The sequence below is a fragment of the Scyliorhinus canicula genome, chromosome 4, assembly GCF_902713615.1.
Source record: "Scyliorhinus canicula chromosome 4, sScyCan1.1, whole genome shotgun sequence".
NCBI classification, from domain to species: domain Eukaryota; kingdom Metazoa; phylum Chordata; class Chondrichthyes; order Carcharhiniformes; family Scyliorhinidae; genus Scyliorhinus; species Scyliorhinus canicula.
In genome coordinates, this window is record NC_052149.1 from 23,663,615 (window position 1) to 23,686,069 (window position 22,455).

Below are 22,455 nucleotides of genomic sequence, written 5' to 3' on the forward strand. Positions count from 1 at the left end.
CTAGGCAGGAAGCAGCCCTTAAGTTGTCAATAGTTGGCCACTAAGAGCCTCAGTTGGTGCAGGGCAGGTGTCTCTCAGAGGCCTCACCTACCCCTGCAGAAATTGAGAGAGGTCAGGGTGGATGTTGTCATAATATGCACCCATGTTCATAATGAGATACCGACAGGCAGTGATGGACACACAGGAACCAATCACCAAGGACCCGGGTTCGATCCCGGCCCCGGGTCACTGCCTGTGTGGAGTTTACACATTCTCCCCATGTCTGTGTGGATCTCCCCCCACAACCCAAAGGAGTGCCACGCTAAATTGCCCCTTAATTGGAAAAAATGAATTTGGTATTATAAATTTATTTTAAAAAACAATGATTTCCAACAAAGGCAGTTTGTTCATGATCTCAACAGCTATGTACAACACTTGTGTTCTGAACGTCCTCGTGGGCAGAACACCCACACTCCAGCCAATGAGAACCTTTGCAACCGCGTGGTCACGTTTCATCGAGTTGCTTCATAGAGAAATACAGCACAGAACAGGCCCTTCGGCCCACGATGTTGTGCCGAACTTTTGTCCTCGGTTAATAAACGTTCTCATGTGATCACTTGGTAAACATATTCCCCGTTTAGTTGGGACAACCAGTGGTATGAGATGTAATAGTGTGTGCAGTCGGAAACTATATGCAGATCATTGTGTGACATACAATTAACAAACTGACATATATATATATATATACATATATATAGAGGCACGTATTAGGCTGCAGCAACTAGTACATAGCCCATCGTGTCTCCTCATCTCCCCTTTTCTGTTGGAAGAGAAAATACTGAAATTTGAAAGTCAGTTCTAAGCTATGCAGTACAGTGGTTAGCACTGTTGCTTCACAGCGCCAGGGTCCCAGGTACGATTCCCATCTTGGGTCACTGTCTGCGCGGAGTCTGCACGTTCTCCCCGTGTCTGTGTGGGTTTCCTCCGGGTGCTCCGGTTTCCTCCCACAAGTCCCGAAAGAGGTGCTTGTTAGGTGAATTGGACATTCTGAATTCTCCCTCTGTGTACCCGAACAGGCGCCGGAGTGTGGCGACTAGGCCAAGGTCAAACCTGTGGGCATGGGAGCAGGGTCTTGTGTTAAAATGGCAAGCAACGGGAAGGTCAGGGTCCTGGATGCGCACAGACCGAAGATGCTCAGCAAAACGATCACCCAGCCAGCGCTTGGTCTCTCCGATATAGAGGAGACCACACTGGGAGCAGCGAATGCAGTAGACCAAATTGCAAGTGAAACGCTGCTTAACCTGGAATGAATGTTTTGGGCCTGGGATGTTAAGCATGGAAGAGGCAAAGGGGCAGGTGTTACACCTTCTGCGATTGCATGGGAAGGTGCCATGGGTGATGGGAGAGGTACTGGGTATGGTAGAGGAGTGGACTAGATTGTCTCGGAGGGAACGGTCTCTGCGGAATGCTGACAGAGGGAGTGAAGGGAAGATGCCTTTGGTGGTGGCATCACGCTGGAGTTGGCAAAAATGGCGGAGGATTATGCTTCGCATAAGGAGGCTGCTTGGGTGAAATGTTGAATGAGGGGGGACACTGTCCTTGTTCTAGGAGGGAGGGGAAGGGATGAGGTTAGTGGCGCGGGAGATGGACCACACACTGTTCAGGGCCCTGTCAACAACTGTAGATGGAAAATCATGGTTGATGAAGAAGGAACACATTTTCAAAGCACCATTTTGGAAAGTGGCATCATCGGAACAAATGCGACGGAGGCGAAGGAGCTGAGGGAAAGGGATGGAGTCCTTACAGGGTGTAGGGTGTGAAGAGCTGTAGTCCAGATAGCTGTGGGAGTCAGTGGGCTTGTAGTGGATATTAGTGGATAGTCTATTGCCGGAAATGGAGACACAAAGGTCAAGGAAAGGAAGGGAAGTGTCTGAGATGGACCGGTGAAAGTGATAGAGGGGTGGAAACTGGAAGCCAAGTTGATGAATTTTTCCAGGTCTGGATGAGAGCATGAAGCAGCACCAAAATAATCATTGATGTACCAGTAAAGGAGTTGTGGGAGGGGACCCGGGTAGGCCTCGAACATACCCCACATACCCCATAGAAAGGCAAGCATAGCTAGGACCCATGCGGTACCCATTGCTACACCTTTGAGGATGAATCAGAGAGTCTTCAGACCATGGTGAGGAGTGAAGACGTAGGGAGATTGTGGATCTGTAGTGAAAAGAGGAAGCTAGAGCAGGAGACGTTTAAATGGTTAAATGGTAAAAGCAAAAGGCTTGGAGGGAAATTTGTAGTGATGGTGTTCCCATGTGTCTGGTGCTCTTGGGCTTCTAGATGGTAGAGGTCATGGGCTTGGAAGATGCTGTTGAAGGAGCCTTGATAAGTTCCTGCAGAGCATCGTGTAGATGGCACACACTGCTGCTACTGTGCATCGATGGTAGAGGGAGTGAATATTGATGGAAGGGGTGCCAATCAAGCGGGCTGTTTCATCCTGGAGGGTGTCGAGCTTCAAGAGTGTTGTTGGAGCTGCACCTATCCAGGCAAGTGGAGAGTGTTCCATCACACTCCTGACTTGTGCATTGTAGATGGTGGACAGGCCTGTGACTGAACACCTTAACATATTTCAGCTGATGAGAGAGGGCCTTTTGTCTGGGCAGCACGGTAGCACATTGGTTAGCACTGTTGCTTCACAGCACCAGGGTCCCAAGTTGGAATCCCACTTGGGTCACTGTCTGTGTGGAGTCTGCATGTTCTCCCCATGGGTTTCCTCCGGGTGCTCTGGTTTCCTCCACAAGTCCCGAAAGACTTAGGTGAATTGGACATTTTGAATTCTCCCTCCGTGTACCCAAAGAGGCACCGGAATGTGGCGACGAGGGGATTTTCACAGTGACTTCATTGCAGTGTTAATGTCAGCCTACTTGTGACAATAGTAAAGATTATTATTATTAATGGGCAGGCAGTCTAATTAACAGGATGTGACTAGTGATCTGCCGCAAGAATCTATGTTGGAGCCTCAACTATTCACGGTATTTATTAATAACTTCGATAATGGGATAGAAAGTCATTTGTCAAAGTTGACAACACAAAGATAGGTGATATTATAAACAGGGCAGCTGGAAGCATAAAATAAAACTCAAGCAAATAAATGTCACTGCAGGAAAACTAACGTTTGGATGTAAGACCAACACAACCTGGTGCTATTTATCTCTCTAGTTGGCGAAAAATTTAAATTTGTGGGGAAAAGAGACACGAGCTACATGGATCATTAAAATGTCATGGGCAGGTACAGAAAATAATCAAAAAGATTAATGGATTGCTGACCATTTCTCCAGAGGGAAGTCAAGGTCAGACTTCAATCATACGAAGCCTTGGTTAAACCATGCCGGTAGTTGCATTCTAGACAACAACACACTTACATAAAACATAGAACAGTACAGCACAGAACAGGCCCTTCGGCCCTCAATGTTGTGCCGAGCCATGATCACCCTACTCAAACCCACGTATCCACCCTATACCAGTAACCCAACAACCCCCCCCTTAACCTTACTTTTATTAGGACACTACGGGCAATTTAGCATGGCCAATCCACCTAACCCGCACATCTTTGGACTGTGGGAGGAAACTGGAGCACCCGGAGGAAACCCACGCACACAGTGGGAGGACATGCAGACTCCACACAGACAGTGACCCAGCCGGGAATCGAACCTGGGACCCTGGAGCTGTGAAGCATTTATGCTAACCACCATGCTACCCCGCTGCAGGGATTAATCGAAATCCAAATAGAAGAAGCTGAAAAAAACTCAGCAGGTCTGGCAGCATCCGTGAAGAGAGAAAGAAAGGTTAATGGGGGGGGGGGAGAGATCCTGCGGCTGTTCACACTGGCGGGATCTTCCGGACCTGCCGACGCTGCACCCCCCCCCGCTGTAGGATTCCCGCCGGCATGGGGTGGATTCAATGGGAAATCCCATTGACAGTAGCGGGACCAGAAGATTCCGCCGCTGAAAAAGACACCGCAGGAAGGGTCAGAGAATCTTGCCACAGGTTCGAGCCCAACATGACTTCTCCAGAATTGGGTTTAGTGACCTTGGAGTGTAGATTTACCAGAATGATATCTGGATGCCAGGAGTAGTCCAAGGAGAGGTTACTCAAGCAGACGTTCTATTGCCTGGAATTTAAAACATCAACGTTTTCAGTATGTTAGATCAAGGAAGAATATTTTTTGGTTGGAAAGCCGAGGACTGGGAAATAGTCGAAGAATTAGAGTCAGATTTTTCAGTAGTGCAATTACAAAACAATTCTACACAAAACTCTCTTCCACAAATGAAAATTGATGCTAGATCAACTGTTATTTTGAAACAGAGTGATAGATTTTTGTTAACCAAATGAATAAGGAGCTAAGGTGAGAGCATGGTGTTAGGTTGTAGATCAACAATGATCTTACTGAATGGTGGAACACAATTCAGTAGTTTTTTCCAAATTCATTTACGGGATGTGGGCCTCGCTGGTGAGGCCAGCATTTATTGCCCATCCCTAGTTGCCCTTCAGAAGGTGGTGGTGAGTTGCCTTCTAGAACCGCTGCAGTCCTTGAGGTGTAGGTACACCCACTGTGCTGTTAGGAGGGAGTTCCAGGATTTTGACCCAGTGACAGTGAAGGAATGGAGATATAGTTCCAAGTCAGGAAAGTGAGTGTCTTGGAGGGGAACCTCCAGGTGGTGGGTTTCCCAGGTATCTGTTGCTCTTGTCGTTCTGGATGGTAATATTTGTGGGTTTGGAAGGTGCTGCCTAAGGAACCTTGGCGAGTTACTGCAGTGGACCTTGTAGATGGTGCACACAGTTCGTCAGTAATGGAGGGATTGAATGTTTGTGGAAGGGGGAGCCATCAAGTAGGCTGCTTGGTCCTAGATGGTGTTGAGCTTCTTCAGTGTTGGAGCTGCACTGTCCAGGAAAGTGGACAGTTTTCTGCAGAATTCCGGTTTCTGTATCTCAAATGTAATGGTTAACTGAGGGTTGTTGTTTCAGGTACCAACCCTCTGCTCCCCACAAAGCAAATTCAGTTCAAACCCCGTCCTTTGTTAATGATTCTTGGATCAGTCAGTTTGCCTCTACTGTGTTGCAATTGAATGTGTGGACTACTGACTTTGTTGCTGTGTGTTAAATTAGATGCTGTTATATTTTTAGTTGCCTCGAGCTGCAATACTCTCATATTTGTTGCTCTGTACTTACTAGATCCACCTGCCTAGAACTGCATTACTACTGTATCATATTTGTGACTGTTTAGTGTTGTGATGCTAATATGTTTATGGCAATGTGTTACTGACTTGTTTGTGACAATGTAATGCTATTGCATTAATGCTGCAACAAGAATTGTATGGACAGTTGTGTAGGAATGTTGTTGTGGGCAGCCTGTTTTCATGGTGTGATTCCGTTACATTTTCCAGACACACATTTAGTATGGAGTGAAACCTGTGCAGTACATTCCAGGATATTGCACAGCTGCAGGCAGGCACATCTTGTTGGAAACTTCTCTGCTGAATGATGCACCGTCAATTACCACGAGACGAGAATGGTGAAACAATCGAGGCTTTATTGCACAAGATGTTGTGCCTCCTGCAGCTGGAACCAGAATGGGAGCAGCACAGGAGAGCACACACTTTTATACACCGCCTGCTGGGAGGAGCCAGCAGGCTGGGATTTACTGTGGTACCTGTAATATAATGGCAGTACCGTATGCAATGTGTTACTCGTGGTGTTTACCACACTGAATTATAATACTATCACTCCCAGTTATGTAGTATAGTCAGGCTATATTTGTGGACACGGGGAGAATGAGCAAACTCCACACGGGCAGTGACCCGGGGCCTTGAGGCAGCAGTGCCAACCTCTGCATCACCGCCCCAACCTTTCTTTCAAATATAATGCTCCCATTTCATTTTACCAGATGCAAACTCATCCTGAATCCCAAACTCTGGATTTTGACAACATTGAAATGAAATGAAAATGAAAATCGCTTTATTGTCACGAGTAGGCTTCAATGAAGTTACTGTGCAAAGCCCCTAGTCGCCACATTCCAGCGCCTGTCTGGGGAGGCTGGTACGGGAATCGAACCGTGCTACTGGCCTGCTTGGTCTGCTTTAAAAGCCAGCGATTTAGCCCAGTGTGCTAAACCAGCCCCTGGTGTGTGTGTGGGAGAATCTTTGCCTTTTGGATTTTTGTCTGGTTTGGGGAGTGACCTTTAGTTAACCAGAGGTTCTAACATTTAAGACACAGGATGTACCCAACTTAGATCCATTGGACCTTCCCTAAGGACAGAGTCAGAGCCCAGGTGGGGAATAGTAACAAAGGACAAAGAACAGGAACAGGCCCTTCGGCCCTTCCCATGCCTGCGCCTGCCATGCTACCCGGTTGTGGTAGTATGACTACAGGTACTACGGTACCTGGGAGTGTGAGCTGCTATTGGTAGAGAAGGCTCGCTGCTCATTAGCCCAAGTGTTGCTTTCTCATTGGTCAAGATGAAGGTAGCTCCGCCCAGTGAGGCGGGGTATAAGAACCCGTGTTTCCCAGCAGCCATCGTTCTTTCTGTACTCAAGCTGCTGGGGAAACATCTTGCAGATGAAAGCCTTCAATTCGGACTACTCCTTCGTTTCTGTGGTTATTGATCGTGCAACACCGGTCTAACCTAAAGCCTTCTACACTTCTGGGGTCCATATTCCTCTATTCCCATCCTATTCAGTTTTTGTCAAGATGCCCCTTAAACGTCATTATCGTGCTTGCTTCCACCACCTCCTCCAGCAGCGGGCTCCAGGCACCCTCTGTGTAAACAGGTCACACAGATGGGTTCAAGGGGGAGGGGGTGAAGTGAACAGCAATCTCCGGGGAGCATTTGGGGTTGAGGGTTATCTCCACACAGTTGAAGTGCTGCCGTTAGCTCTGTGCTGCTGAGGGAACGGGGGCTCAGAGAGACCCAAATGGCGGGGTGGGGGGGGGGGGGGGGGGGGGGGAGCTGGGGTGGAGGTTGGATGGTGCTGGGGCAGTAGTAGCTCCATGCAGCTGCCAATTGGGGTAAGGAAAAGGCCGTGAGCTTGTGGAGATCTGCTGAGAGTAGATAGAGAGGCAGACTGGCGCTGGTAACTGGATGCTGGGCTGCAGCCTTATGAATCCAGTGGCTGCAGTTTTTAGAGAAGAGATTGAGCAACTGGGAAGTGAGCTTTCATTGGGGCAGACTGAGTTTGGAGCTGGCTTTGAGGGAAATCAGAGATTCTCAGAAACGAGGAGCTGAAATCACTTGTGAGTTATTGTGGGCACTTGTGGGCAGCACGGTAGCATGGTGGTTAGCATAAATGCTTCACAGCTCCAGGGTCCCAGGTTCGGTTCCCGGCTGGGTCACTGTCTGTGTGGAGTCTGCACGTCCTCCCCGTGTGTGCGTGGGTTTCCTCCGGGTGCTCCGGTTTCCTCCCACAGTCCAAAGATGTGCGGGTTAGGTGGATTGGCCATGCTAAATTGCCCGTAGTGTCCTAAAAAAGTAAGGTTAGGAGGGGGGTTGTTGGGTTACGGGTATAGGGTGGATACGTGGGTTTGAGTAGGGTGATCATTGCTCGGCACAACATCGAGGGCTGAAGGGCCTGTTCTGTGCTGTACTGTTCTATGTTCTAGGTGAGGGCAGCACGGTAGCACAGTAGTTAGCACTGATGCTTCACAGAGCCAGGATCCCAGGTTCGATTCCCGGCTTGGGTCACTGTCTGTGCGGAGTCTGCACGTTCTCCCCGTGTCTGCGTGGGTTTCCTCCGGGTGCTCCAGTTTCCTCCCACAAGTCTTGAAATACATGGGGCTGGATTCTCCGTTTGTGAGACTAAGTTCCCACGCCGGCGTGAAAACGGTGGTGTTTTACGCCAGGAAAACTGGCGCAAAACGACCACCAATTCTCTGCTCCGGGGAGGGGGGTGGCCAGGGGGGTGGGGGGCTGCTAGCAGGAAGGCAGCATGGAGCTCCAGCCTGCAACGGCCCCTCCGTGCTCTATGGCGGATGCAGTGCACGGACCCGGACCGCAAAAATAGTACCCCGCTTCGGCCGCTCGCGCGCCCCGGACCCCCCCCCCGCAGTGCCCCTTGCCCCGATTGAAGCCCCCTCTGCCCGTGGATCGGCCCTCCCCCGACTGTGGCGGCACTGGACTGAGTCCGCAGCTGCCACGCCCAGTTTCTGACGAGTGAGACCACACGTGTCCCACGCCGTCGGGAAGTCGGCCGGTCGGGGACGGAGAATCGCGGGACGGGATAAGGCGTGCGGTGTACTCCTAGAGTACGCCACTTTTCAGGGGGTTGAGCATCGCAAAAGCGGTGCCGGCCCCGATTTGGGCATCATCAGGGATTCTCCGCCTCATCGCCAAACGCGATTTCGGCATCGGGAATCGGAGAGTCCAGCCCATGCTGTTAGGCAATTTGGACATTCGGAATCTTCCCTCAGTGTACCGGAACAAGCTCCGGAGTGTGACACCTAGGGACTTTTCACAGTAACTACTTTGCAGTGTTAATGTAAGCCTACTTGTGACAATAAAGATTATTATTATAAGACAGGCTTTGAAGAAGTTTTAAGGCTCATTAACGTCCTGGTGGGTTGCTGAGGAATTCCATCTTGTTTGCGTCTGCCATTTAATGTGCAGTTTGCCGTGCGTCCGACCCCAGTTTATCTGTTAATTCATGTTCGCCGCGTGTTACTTCTGGATGAGATCGGTCGTGTTGATTGTTTGCTTTGCTGACTCCATACAGTCAAATTTCTTCTTTTCGTTTAGAACCATGGATTCTCATAGCTTTATTCTTTTATTGAGTTACCGGGATTTTAAATGTTGTCCACTTTGACAAACAAAAAGATTACTGATCCCTAACCGGATTGTAATGAAATTTGGGATTCTCGTCCAGGATTGTACCGAAATTTGGGCGTCTGGTCCGGGGTCGTGACACTGGTTAATGGGCATCCTGGGAAGGGTACAGTTGACAGATCATGTATGAAGCGTCGGTTTGTTTATATAATGCACAGAAAAATGTGTTGATATGTATGTACGATACTCATCCAGACGCACTCACCCGCCATGTGAGATATTTTGAAATGAGTGGAATGCTGGTCCAGTTACACTGCTTTGCTCTCTCTTTATGGTGCTCCTGACTGAAGGTTTCAGGCTGAGTGTTTGTCACGATTCCTCGGGGATCTGGTTATCTCTGACTGTTACAAGCCATTAGTTTGAAGGATGAGTTTGCAGGCAGTGAAACAGCTGGATTAAGATACGGGGGGGGGGGGGGTTGCTCAATTCTAACCGAGTGTGATAGTGTATTCTTTCTGGGGTATTGGGTTACAAGGCCATACCCATCAGTTGGGTTGTTTTATCATGCTCCTGTCACAATGCCCCTTTACACTGTCTGTCTGTAAAAGTCAGGGCACCCGTGCTTACCACCTCCTTCACAGTTGTGCTGCCAGGCGCCTGCTGAATGCTTTGTGCAACCTTTAGGTCTTACCCCTGGTGCCCACCGAAACGCAATGGCACCAATGCAGACGATAGACCTAACCACTGTGTTTACTGCCAATAGCTTAAAGAAGAAAGTGGTCACTGCTGCTATCACGCAGCAAGCAAGAGAGTCCTCAGCCACAACTAAAAAAGCTAAATCGTTTGTTTTCTTTGAGGTGGAAGTCCTTGATGCCAAGACCAAGGAACAGCTCTGCTTCCTCGACAAGGTGAGATTCAAAACATTACTTTAAAAGTGAAATCCCGCATGTGCAGTTGTGACTGGTGCACGATTGATTTTGCGAGACATAAATATTTTGTGCGGCTTTGCGTTTGACCCACTTGTTCTTTAATAGATGGAAGCACTCACTGAGTACAAGGGCACCCGAACCGTCCGTCTATTTTTACTCAATATAAAGCGATAAATTGATTTGAAGGACACGTTTGAAGTGACTTAGTTGACGCGCATCAAACTCTGTCACAAAGAATGAAGTCAGGATTAGGTGCTATTGGCTTTGTTGCAGCGGAATTTATTTCAGCTGCTTTTATGCCCCTGAACATCTGAATTTCGCACTAATGTGTGATTATGTCCTTAGGGCAGCGCATCCTGAGGTCCTTCCTCCTGAAATCTGCATTGCCATCGGCCAAATCTCTTTCTGCTTCCAAGTTTCCAGCACGTAGAGCTACTGACTGCATTTTGTTTGCATCCTATTTAGGTGGAGCCAAATGCCACAGTGGGTGAAATTAAATCCATGTTCCATAAGTCATGTAAGTAGAAGCACAGTGGAAGCCTTTTGAGAAATCCCAACCCTTGTCATATTTGAATCCATTTACCTAGTTTTGTCTTTACATTATCCATTGTTCATCTCGGTTCCTCCTGTTAAAACTCTGTTTAGTTTAATGCCGCATAGTTATTTTTAGCCCAGATATTTCTTTCCCTCACTGCCTGGAATTGAGGTAATTTGTGAAGCAAAAGGCCCTGGGAGGTTATAAATCATTACAGGCAAATCCTTTTGGGCGGACGACAATTCCTGGATCTGGTCTATTTATTCCTCCCTCCAGCAGCTGTCCTCGGGATAAATTTAACAATGGTTATCAGGAGGATGTGTTCAGTGAAGTCTGATAGCTGGAAAGCGGGAGGAGCAACTAGAAGTGAAGCTGTAAACGAGCAATGGCTGAGCTTCAAATCGGGGGTAGACTGGGTGCAGAGTTGGCACCATTATGCGAGGGAGAACTCCCGTCATGACCAAAGATATAGGGCAGGATTTTCCCAGCCCATTGGCGGCGAGTTGGTAGTCAGGGGGAGTGGAAACAAGGTGGCAAAAGGCATGAGGGGAGCCCGATATATTCCTGCCACTATGGCATATTGTCGACGGTGGGAATCCTTGGCCCCGTGGCCCGTCCACGGAAACCCCTTAAGTGGCCAATTGAGGGTCGCTTCCCACTCTTGAGGGAAACCTACAAAATCCTGAAGGGGCTTGATTGGGGTGGACACTTGAGAGATTGTTGGTCGGGAAATCTAAAACACAAGGGGCACAGTCTCAGGATAAGGGGGTCGATCATTTAGGACCGAGATGAGGAGGACTTACTTCACCCAGAGGGCTGTGAATCTTTGAAATTCTCCACCCTGCGGGATTTTGTGGGTGCCCCATAATTGAATACATTGAAGAGTGGGTTGGACAGATTTTTAGTCTCCCAGAGGGATTATGGGAACTGGGGAGCAGGCAGGGAAGTGGAGTTGGAGATTGTATTGAATGGTGGAGCAGGCTATTCCTGCTCCTAATCCTTAAGCACTTATAGAAACAGAAAATAGGAGCAGGGGTTGACCATTCGGCCCTTCGAGCCTGCTCCGCTATTCATTACGGTCATGACTGCTCATCCAACTCAATAACCTGATCCACCTTCCCCCCCAAATCCTTTGATCCCCTTTGCCACAAGAGCTATGTCTAACTCCTTCTTGAAAACATAAATATTTTGACCTCCACTACTTTTTGTGGTAGCAAATTCCACAGACTCACCACTCTCTGGCTGAAGAAATTTCTCCTCATCTCAGTCCTAAATGATCTACCCCGCAGCCTCAGCCTGTGACCCCCTGGTTCTGGGTTCCCCCGCCACCAGGAACATCGTTATGCAGGACAGTACAGACTGTCAGAGATTGGCTGGTGATATGGTACATGAAACATGGCAAATGTTTAATGCAGAGAAGTGTGAAGTGCCTGTACACAGATCTTTGAGGGCAGTAGGGCAAGTTGAGATGGCTGTTTTTAAAAAAACATAAAGTACCCTCAGCTTTATAAACAGAAGCACAGAATATGAAAGCCAGGGAATTTAGCTAATCTCATTGGTTTGGTCTCAATTGGAGTGTGGCGGACCATTTAGAGAAACACTCCTTGGGAAGAATGTCAAAGGATTGGAGAAGGTGAGGAGGAAATTTACTAGAATGAGACCAGGGATGAGAGAATAAACTGCGTGGAATGAATGGTGAAGCGAGCATTGTACTCTTTTGAGCAAATTGGTCAAGGGGAGATTTAGTAGAAGAATTGAAAAGTGCAAGAAGTTTTCATAGACTACACGGAGCGAACATTTTTCCATTCGAGGGAGGGCCAGTAACCACCAGAAGAGACAGATTTAAGATCATTGTCGTAATCAAAAAAAGGGAAATTAGGAGAATTGTTTTTACAATGAGTTGTTATAATCCCGATTATCCTGTCTGAAAGCAGGGTCAATAGCAGCTTCCGAAATGGAATTAAATAAAAGCTATTTAAAATGGGTATGGGCATGGTATAAAACGGGCAAGGGAGTGGTATAAAATGGGTAAGGGAGTGGTATAAAACGGTCAAGGGAGCGGTATAGAATGGGCAAGGGAGTGGTATAAAATGGTCAAGGGAGCGGTATAGAATGGGCAAGGGAGTGGTATAAAATGGTCAAGGGAGTGGTATAAAATAGGCAAGGGAGTGGTATAAAATGGGCAAGGGAGTGGTATAAAATGGGCAAGGGAGTGGTATAATACAGACAAGGGAGTGGTATAAAATGGGTAAGGGAGTGGTTTAAAATGAGCAAGGGAGTGATATAATACAGACAAGGGAGTGGTATAAAATGGGCAAGGGAATGGTATAATACAGACAAGGGAGTGGTTTAAAATGGGCAAGGGAGTGGTATAAAATGGGTAAGGGAGTGGTTTAAAATGGGCAAGGGAGTGGTATAAAATGGGCAAGGGAGCGGTATAAAATGGGCAAGGGAGTGGTATAATACAGACACAGGAGTGGTATAAAATGGTTACGGGAGTGGTTTAAAATGGGTAACGGAGTGATATAGAATGGGTAAGGGAGTGGTATAGAATGGGTAACGGAGTGGTATAGAATGGGTAGGGGAATGGTATAGAATGGGTAAGGGAATGGTATAAAATGCGCAAGGGAGTGGTATAGAATGGGTCGGGGAGTGGTATAGAATGGGTAAGGGAGTGGTATAAAATGCGCAAGGGAGTGGTATAAAATGGGTCGGGGAGTGGTATAGAATGGGTAAGGGAGTAGTATAAAATGGGTAGGGAATGGTATAGAATGGGTAAGGGAATGGTATAAAACCAGTAAGGGAGTGGTATAGAATGGGTAAGGGAGTGGTATAGAATGGGTAAGGGAGTGGTATAAAATAGGTAAGGGAGTGGTATAGAATGGGTAAGGGAATGGTATAAAACCAGTAAGGGAGTGGTATAGAATGGGTAAGGGAGTGGTATAGAATGGGTAAGGGAGTGGCATAGAATGGGTAAGGGAGTGGTATAGAATGGGTAAGGGAATGGTATAAATGGGTAAGGGAGTTGTCTAAAATGGGCAAGGGAGTGGTATAGAATTGGCAAGGGAGTGGTATAAAATTGGTAAGGGGGTGGTATAAAATGGGTAAGGAGTGGTATAGAATGGGTAAGGGAATGGTATAGAATGGGTAAGGGAATGGTATAAAATGGGTAAGGGAGTTGTCTAAAATGGGCAAGGGAGTGGTATAGAATTGGCAAGGGAGTGGTATAAAATTGGTAAGGGGGTGGTATAAAATGGGTAAGGAGTGGTATAAAATGTGTAGGGGAGTGGTATAAATGGGCAAGGGAGTGGCAGAGAACTGGCAAGGGAGCGGTGTAAAATGGGTAGGGGAGTGGTATAAAATGGGCAAGGGAGTGGCATAGAACTGGCAAGGGAGTGGTATAAAATGGGTAGGGAAGTGGTATAGAATGGGTAAGGGAGTGGTATATAATTGGTAAGGGAATGCACAGTAAGAAGTCTTACAACACCAGGTTAAAGTCCAACATGTTTGTTTCAAACACTAGCTTTTGGAGCACTGCTCCTTCCTCAGGTGAATGAGGAAGGAGCTGCGCTCCAAAAGCTAGTGTTTGAAACAAACCTGTTGGACTTTAACCTGGTGTCGTAAGACTTCTTACTGCGCTCACCCCAGTCCAATGCCGGCATCTCCACATCATGGTAAGGAAATGGTAGAGAATAGTAGGGGAGTGGTATCAAATGGGTAAGGGAGTGGTATAGAATGGGTAGGGGAGTGCTATAAATGGGTAAGGGAGTGGTATAGAATGTGTTAGGGAGTGGTATAGAATGTGTTAGGGAGTGGTATAGAATGTGTTAGGGAGTGGTATAGAATGTGTTAGGGAGTGGTATAGAATGGGTAGGGGAGTGGTATAGAATGTGTTAGGGAGTGGTATAGAATGTGTTAGGGAGTGGTATAGAATGTGTTAGGGTGTGGTATAGAATGGGTAGGGGAGTGGTATAGAATGTGTTAGGGAGTGGTATAGAATGTGTTAGGGAGTGGTATAGAATGTGTTAGGGAGTGGTATAGAATGTGTTAGGGAGTGGTATAGAATGTGTTAGGGAGTGGTATAGAATGGGTAGGGGAGTGGTATAGAATGTGTTAGGGAGTGGTATAGAATGTGTTAGGGAGTGGTATAGAATGTGTTAGGGAGTGGTATAGAATGGGTAGGGGAATGGTATAGAATGTGTTAGGGAGTGGTATAGAATGTGTTAGGGAGTGGTATAGAATGTGTTAGGGAGTGGTATAGAATGGGTAGAGGAGTGGTATAAATGGGGTTCGAAATTCCTTGGGCGGGTTTCTCCGGTAACCGATATCGAAATTGCGTTCGGCCGGAGAAACAAAATCGGGGGCGGTGCCATTTTCGCGATGCTCCCCCCTCTGAGGCAGTGTACTTTAGGCCCCCCCTCTGAGGCAGTGTACTTTAGGCCCCGCCCTCTGAAGCAGTGTACTTTAGGCCCCGCCCTCTGAAGCAGCGTACTTTAGGCCCCCCCTCTGAGGCAGTGTACTTTAGGCCCCCCCTCTGAAGCAGCGTACTTTAGGACCCCCTCTGAAGCAGTGTACTTTAGGCCCCCCCCTCTGAAGCAGCGTACTTTAGGCCCCCCCCCCTCTGAAGCAGCGTACTTTAGGCCCCCCTCTGAAGCAGTGTACTTTAGGCCCCCCCCCCTCTGAAGCAGCGTACTTTAGGCCCCCCCCTCTGAAGCAGTGTACTTTAGGCCCCCCCCCCTCTGAAGCAGTGTACTTTAGGCCCCCCCTCTGAAGGAGCGTACTTTAGGCCCCCCCTCTGAGGCAGTGTACTTTAGCCCCCCCCCTCTGAAGCAGCGTACTTTAGGCCCCCCCTCTGAAGCAGCGTACTTTAGGCCCCCCTCTGAAGCAGCGTACTTTAGGCCCCCCCCCCCTCTGAGGCAGTGTACTTTAGGCCCCCCCCTCTGAAGCAGCGTACTTTAGGCCCCCCCTCTGAAGCAGTGTACTTTAGCCCCCCCCCCTCTGAAGCAGCGTACTTTAGGCCCCCCCCCCTCTGAAGCAGCGTACTTTAGCCCCCCCCCCTCTGAAGCAGCGTACTTTAGGCCCCCCCCTCTGAAGCAGTGTACTTTAGGCCCCCCCCCCTCTGAGGCAGTGTACTTTAGGCCCCTCCCCCTCTGAAGCAGCGTACTTTAGGCCCCCCCCCCCCTGAAGCAGCGTACTTTAGGCCCCCCCCCTCTGAAGCAGTGTACTTTAGGCCCCCCCCTCTGAAGCAGCGTACTTTAGGCGCCCCCCCCTCTGAAGCAGTGTACTTTAGGCCCCCCCTCTGAAGCAGTGTACTTTAGGCCCCCCTCTGAGGCAGCGTACTTTAGGCCCCCCCTCTGAAGCAGTGTACTTTAGCCCACCCCCCCTCTGAAGCAGTGTACTTTAGGCCCCCCCTCTGAAGCAGTGTACTTTAGGCCCCCCTCTGAGGCAGCGTACTTTAGGCCCCCCCCTCTGAAGCAGCGTACTTTATGCCCCCCCTCTGAAGCAGTGTACTTTAGGCCCCCCCCCTCTGAGGCAGTGTACTTTAAGCCCCCCCCTCTGAAGCAGCGTACTTTAGGCCCCCCTCTGAAGCAGCGTACTTTAGGCCCCCCTCTGAAGCAGCGTACTTTAGGCCCCCCTCTGAAGCAGTGTACTTTAGCCCCCCCCCTCTGAAGCAGCGTACTTTAGGCCCCCCCCTCTGAAGCAGCGTACTTTAGGCCCCCCCCTCTGAAGCAGCGTACTTAAGGCCCCCCTCTGAAGCAGTGTACTTTAGGCCCCCCCCTCTGAGGCAGCGTACTTTAGCCCCCCCCCTCTGAAGCAGCGTACTTTAGCCCCACCCCCCTCTGAAGCAGTGTACTTTAGGCCCCCCCCTCTGAGGCAGTGTACTTTAGGCCCCCCCCTCTGAAGCAGCATACTTTAGGCCCCCCCCTCTGAAGCAGCGTACTTTAGGCCCCACCCCTCTGAAGCAGTGTACTTTAGGCCCCCCCCTCTGAAGCAGCATACTTTAGGCCCCCCCCTCTGAGGCAGTGTACTTTAGGCCCCCCCCTCTGAAGCAGTGTACTTTAGGCCCCCCCTCTGAAGCAGTGTACTTTAGGCCCCCCCTCTGAAGCAGTGTACTTTAGCCCACCCCCCCTCTGAAGCAGTGTACTTTAGGCCCCGCCCTCTGAAGCAGTGTACTTTAGGCCCCCCCCCTCTGAAGCAGTGTACTTTAGGCCCCGCCCTCTGAAGCAGCGTACTTTTGGCCCCCCCCCCTCTGAGGCAGTGTACTTTAGGCCCCCCCCTCTGAAGCAGCGTACTTTAGGCCCCCCCCCTCTGAAGCAGTGTACTTTTGCCCCCCCCCTCTGAAGCAGTGTACTTTAGGCCCCCCCCTCTGAAGCAGTGTACTTTAGGCCCCCCCTCTGAAGCAGCGTACTTTAGGCCCCCCCCTCTGAAGCAGTGTACTTTAGGCCCCCCCCTCTGAGGCAGTGTACTTTAGGCCTCCCCCTCTGAAGCAGCATACTTTAGGCCCCCCCCTCTGAAGCAGCGTACTTTAGGCCCCCCTCTGAAGCAGTGTACTTTAGGCCCCCCCTCTGAAGCAGTGTACTTTAGGCCCCCCCCCCTCTGAAGCAGTGTACTTTAGGCCCACCCCCCTCTGAAGCAGCGTACTTTAGGCCCCCCCTCTGAAGCAGTGTACTTTAGCCCCCCCCCCCCCCCTCTGAAGCAGTGTACTTTAGGCCCCCCCTCTGAAGCAGTGTACTTTAGGCCCCCCCCTCTGAAGCAGTGTACTTTAGGCCCCGCCCTCTGAAGCAGCGTACTTTAGGCCCCCCCCCCCTCTGAGGCAGTGTACTTTAGGCCCCCCCCTCTGAAGCAGCGTACTTTAGGCCCCCCCCCCTCTGAAGCAGTGTACTTTAGGCCCCCCCCTCTGAAGCAGTGTACTTTAGGCCCCCCCTCTGAGGCAGTGTACTTTAGGCCCCCCCCCCTCTGAAGCAGCGTACTTTAGGCCCCCCCTCAGAAGCAGCGTACTTTAGGCCCCCCCCTCTGAAGCAGCGTACTTTAGCCCCCCCCCCCTCTGAAGCAGTGTACTTTAGGCCCCCCTCTGAGGTAGCGTACTTTAGGCCCCCCTCTCTGAAGCAGCGTACTTTAGGCCCCCCCCCCTCTGAAGCAGCGTACTTTAGGCCCTCCCTCTGAAGCAGCGTACTTTAGGCCCTCCCTCTGAAGCAGCGTACTTTAGGCCCCCCCCCTCTGAAGCAGCGTACTTTAGGCCCTCCCTCTGAAGCAGCGTACTTTAGGAGTATGCCACGCACCATATCGACGGCCTCAGGATGTTGCTTGAGGCCCACCCCCCGATGCTCCGCCCCCGATGCTCCGCCCCCGACCGGCCGAGTTACCGACGGCGTGGGTCTCTCATTGTCTTACCCGTCGGGAACTCGGCATGCTGGCTGCAGACTCAGTCCAACGACACCACAGTCGGGGAAGGGCCGATCCGTGGGTAGGGGCGACTTTGGCAGGGGCTGGAGACACAGTTGGGGAGTGGTCCAGGGCCACGAGCCAGCCAAAGGGGGGACACTATTTTGCTGGCCGGGTCCGGGCATGACCGGCGCCATGTTGCATGGTGCAGTTGCTGCAGGCCGTCGCCATGGTGCAGTTGCTGCAGGCCGTCGCCATGGTGCAGTTACTGCAGGCCGTCGCCATGGTGCAGTTGCTGCAGGCCGTCGCCATGTGCATGGTGAAGTTGCTGCAGGCTGTCGCCATGTTGCATGGTGCAGTTGCTGCAGGCCGTCGCCATGTGCATGGTGCAGTTGCTGCAGGCCGTCGCCATGGTGCAGTTGCTGCAGGCCGTCGCCATGGTGCAGTTGCTGCAGGCCGTCGCCATGTGCATGGTGCAGTTGCTGCAGGCCGTCGCCATGGTGCAGTTGCTGCAGGGTGTTGCCATGTGCATGGTGCAGTTGCTGCAGGCTGTCGCCATGTTGCATGGTGCAGTTGCTGCAGACCGTCGCCATGGTGTCGTTGCTGCAGGCTGTCGCCATGTTGCATGGTGCAGTTGCTGCAGGCCGTCGCCATGTTGCATGGTGCAGTTGCTGCAGGCCGTCGCCATGGTGCAGTTGCTGCAGGCCGTCGCCATGTGCATGGTGCAGTTGCTGCAGGCCATCACCATGTTGCATGGTGCAGTTGCTGCAGGCCATCGCCATGTGCATGATGCAGTTGCTGCAGGCCGTCGCCATGTTGCATGGTGCAGTTGCTGCAGGCCGTCGCCATGGTGCAGTTGCTGCAGGCCGTCGCCATTTGCATGGTGCAGTTGCTGCAGGCCGTCACCATGTTGCATGGTGCAGTTGCTGCAGACCATCGCCATGTGCATGGTGCAGTTGCTGCAGGCCGTCACCATGTTGCATGGTGCAGTTGCTGCAGGCTGTCGCCATGTGCATGGTGCAGTTGCTGCAGGCCGTCGCCATGTTGCATGGTGCAGTTGCTGCAGGCCGTCGCCATGTTGCATGGTGCAGTTGCTGCAGGCCATCGCCATGTGCATGATGCAGTTGCTGCAGGCCGTCGCCATGTTGCATGGTGCAGTTGCTGCAGGGTGTTGCCATGTGCATGCACAGCCAAGAACCCGCCAAATCTCCGGGCTGTATCAGCAGCTAGAGCCGGGTGCTCTACGCTGTCTTGCTGCCAGCCCCCAGCCAAACAAAGGATTGGTGGCCGTTTTACGCCGAATGTTCGGTCATAAAAGCCAACCGTTCCCACGTCGGCATCAGGACATAGCCTGAGAATCGGAGAATCCAACCCCTTGTTTCTTGTTTCTTGAATCGACCAACAGCAGCTTCTTTCAATGTTTAACCTGAATATGCAAATATTGCTGACCCTGGAAAACATGACAAATTGGTATAATTTGGACGGACGGACGGACAGTTATCTGGAGTTTGGACGGACAGTTATCTGATTGCACCACCGTTCTGATATGAATCATGTCCCAATGGGAAATCGGGGTTCCGTGATCTAGAATCAATCCATTCCCAAACTCACCACATCTTCACAATAACAGATAAATCCTATTTTTGCATTTCTTTTTCAGACCCTCAGTGGTATCCAGCAAGGCAATCCATCAGATTAGATCCCAGTAAGTACTTTCTTTGCTATGTACAAGCTTAAATTACATTTATGTTAGGTTAGATATGGTTACCTAACTTATTAGGAACAAAGTCTGATGAGGAATTGCAAGTCTTCACTCTTCCCTTTCCAAGATCGAGCCTTGGAATTCTCTCCAAATGTTGTCCTGGACTGCTTCAATGCCCACTGATGTGGTAGGGTTTCAATCTCGTCTCCCAACACTCTGTCCTCCTGGATTCCCAAGTCTGCACTCCAGCACAACTTCAGCTCTTCATCCACCCTGAGCCGAACACCAATTCTCCGGGAAGCTTGGTGGCACAGTGGTTAGCACTTCTGCCTCACAGCGCCGATGACCTTGGCTCAATCCTGGCTCCGGATCACTGTCCATGTGGAGTTTGCACATTCTCCCTGTGCCTACGGGCTCTCAGCTCTTTCAAAGAGCTGCGACACGCACGATGGGCCGAATGGCCCCTTTCTGTGCTGCATGGTTCTATATATGTCATCTTTCGTGATTGGAGGAGATGTTGGCATCTGCTACATCCCTAATGGGGTTAGTCACCATTGTTTACATAGGAACTTAAGAAATGGGAGCAGGAGTAGGTAATTCGGCCCGTCAAGCCCTTCTATCATCACGCAAGATTAAGGCTGATCTGATGGTGGCCTTAACTCCATTTTCCTGCCTCTCCCGTGGCCCAAAAGCCATGACTCTCTTGTCGATCAAGAACCTAACTCCCTCTTCCTTGAATATATTCAATGACCGAGCCTCCACTGCTCCCTGGGGTAGAGGATTTCAAGGGGACAGAGTCTCGGGAGATGAGATTGAAACCCTACGAGGTCAGTGGTCATTGAAGCAGTCCGGGACAACATTTGGAGAGAATTTCAAGGCCCTCTGGGAGAAGAAATGCCTGCACATTTGAGTTAGTGCCTTCACTTGGGCCCAAGCCATTTCATTCAGCTGCATCCACAATTCGGTTCTCGTTTGGAAAATTTGCAGGGGATGAAGGGATTGAGCAATGGTGCCTCACTGATTCGCAACTGACTCAAATACCAGGCACTGTTTATCTACCTTAATAGTCCTGGAATTTCAGAAATGCTTCCAGCTGAAAGAATTTGCTTGCGAGGGCGTGTATGGCGTCTCGTGGATGTGACATTGAAGTTCTGGTCACTGGGCTGAAACTAATATGGATTGAGTTGCACTCCAGCCGGCCACCCACCTTGGCCAGACTGTGTATGGCTGGGTGAAACATTAACCCGCAGACTGGCTGGGGACATGCAGATTTTTGGGGCTCACACATCCTCTCCTGGAGGGGTTGGGGGCCACTCACCAATACCACTTTTAAATGTCAACCATTCATGTGCAAGGCTAAACAGGGAGAAGCAGCAGCTTATTTGACTGGGGAAGCATCACAATTGTCCTCCACATGCACATGTAAATATAATAATTGTGGTAGTATGACTAGAGGTACTACGGTACCTGGGGATGTGAGCTACCATTGGTGGAGAAGGCTCGCTGCTCATTGGCCCAAGTGTTACCTTTTCATTGGTCAAGATGTAAGGTAGCTCCGCCCAATGAGGCAGGGTATAAGAACCCGTGTTTCCCAGCAGCCATCATTCTTTCGGTACTCGAGTTGCTGGGGAAACATCTTGTAGATTAAAGCCTTCAATAGGACTTGTTACCTATTGAGCGTTTTTCACATTGTCTGAAAGTGCCTTACAGCCAGTGAAGTGCATTTGAAGCGTAGTCGCTGTTGTAATGTCGGACACGCGGCAGCTAATTTGCACAAACCACGATATTAACCGGATCATCTTTTCTTGTGATGTTGAGCGAGGGATAAATTTGAATATTTGAAGATATCAATGAGGTATCCTTGATTTATATTCAAATATTCAATCAAATTAAGCAGGACTAGTGAGGTGAAACTGGCCACCTGTCCTTCTCAGGGATCTGGGTTCAGGTCCAGCCAGGCTGTTGCAATTTAACATTCTGAATTTCAGCTTGATTCCCATTCTGAGTGTGAGGGCGTTTCCATATTGCCTCAACACCTCTGTCTGATGTTGACCTTTGCCGCAGAAGGCTGTGGAGGCCAAACCTTTAAGATTTTAAGACAGAGATAGATAGGTTCTTGGTTAATAAGGGTGATGCGACCATCAATTCACTCGGAGACTCGAGTCAAAGTAAACAGTGGTTTTAATCAGCTTACAACTTTGCCTGCCTGTGACCGGTACATTACTGAAGGCGGTCCCGCAGGTCTGCTGCTCTTACACTTCCTATAAGGGGCTGAGCCATGGGCGGAGCCCGTACATGCTCCACATCTCCCCCTGTGGGTGAAGCTACACAGTGGCCCATAGATGGAGCCCACAGGGTTAATGGCATGGCATAATGCAACACAATATACTGGTGAATTACTAGTGCTTCTACATTCACCACAAAGGGGATCAGGGGTTATGGGGAGAAGGCAGGAGAATGGGGATGAGAAACATATCAGCCATGATTGAATGGCGGAGCAGACTCGATGGGCTGAGCGGCCTAATTCTGCTCCTTTGTCTCATGGTCTTATGGTTCATTCCACAGAGGTTCATTCCAAGGGGCTGGTTTAGCTCACTGGGCCAAATCGCTGGCTTTTAAAGCAGACCTAGCAGGCCAGCAGCAATGTTCAATTCCTGTACCAACCTCCCCGGACAGGCGCCGGAATGTGGCGACTAGGGGCTTTTCACAGTAACTTAATTGAAGCCTACTTGTGACAATAAGCGATTTTCATTTTTCATTTTCAGAGGGAAAGTGTGTACGCGATGAAGAAATTCTGCAGACCCTCCCAGTCGGCACGACTGCGACCTTCTACTTCAAAGATTTGGGTCCACAAGTAGGCTGGACCACGGTGAGTATTCCTCTGATTGAGCTAACAAATACAGAGAAATGTACCCCACATTCTTCTCCCTCTCTATCACCCCCCTCGCCGCACCCTCTCAACCTTCCGCCGCTCCTGCTCGTCGCTTCCTTCGCCCTCTATCACACCACTACCTCCCGTGTGCCATTTCATTCACCATTCCCTCCTGCTTCCTGGGAAGTGGGGGGAGTGGGGGGGAGGGGGACATCGAAGGGAGGGATGAGCAGGAGGGAATGC

General features: G+C 50.2%; 1 protein-coding gene across 3 annotated transcripts in view; it reads left to right on the forward strand.

Moving 5' to 3' along the window:
• Positions 1-22,455, forward strand: part of LOC119964420 (very-long-chain enoyl-CoA reductase-like) — a 146,429-nt gene that overhangs the window by 95,542 nt on the left and 28,432 nt on the right. For 2 of the 3 annotated variants that reach the window (XM_038793869.1, XM_038793870.1), the window contains exons 2-5: positions 9,649-9,699; positions 10,186-10,237; positions 19,299-19,343; positions 22,106-22,209. In XM_038793869.1, coding sequence (XP_038649797.1) covers positions 9,649-9,699; positions 10,186-10,237; positions 19,299-19,343; positions 22,106-22,209 — 252 coding nt within the window. Of the gene's footprint in view, positions 1-9,446; positions 9,700-10,185; positions 10,238-19,298; positions 19,344-22,105; positions 22,210-22,455 lie in introns of those variants that run through there. The other variant, XM_038793868.1, reaches the window with a different exon arrangement.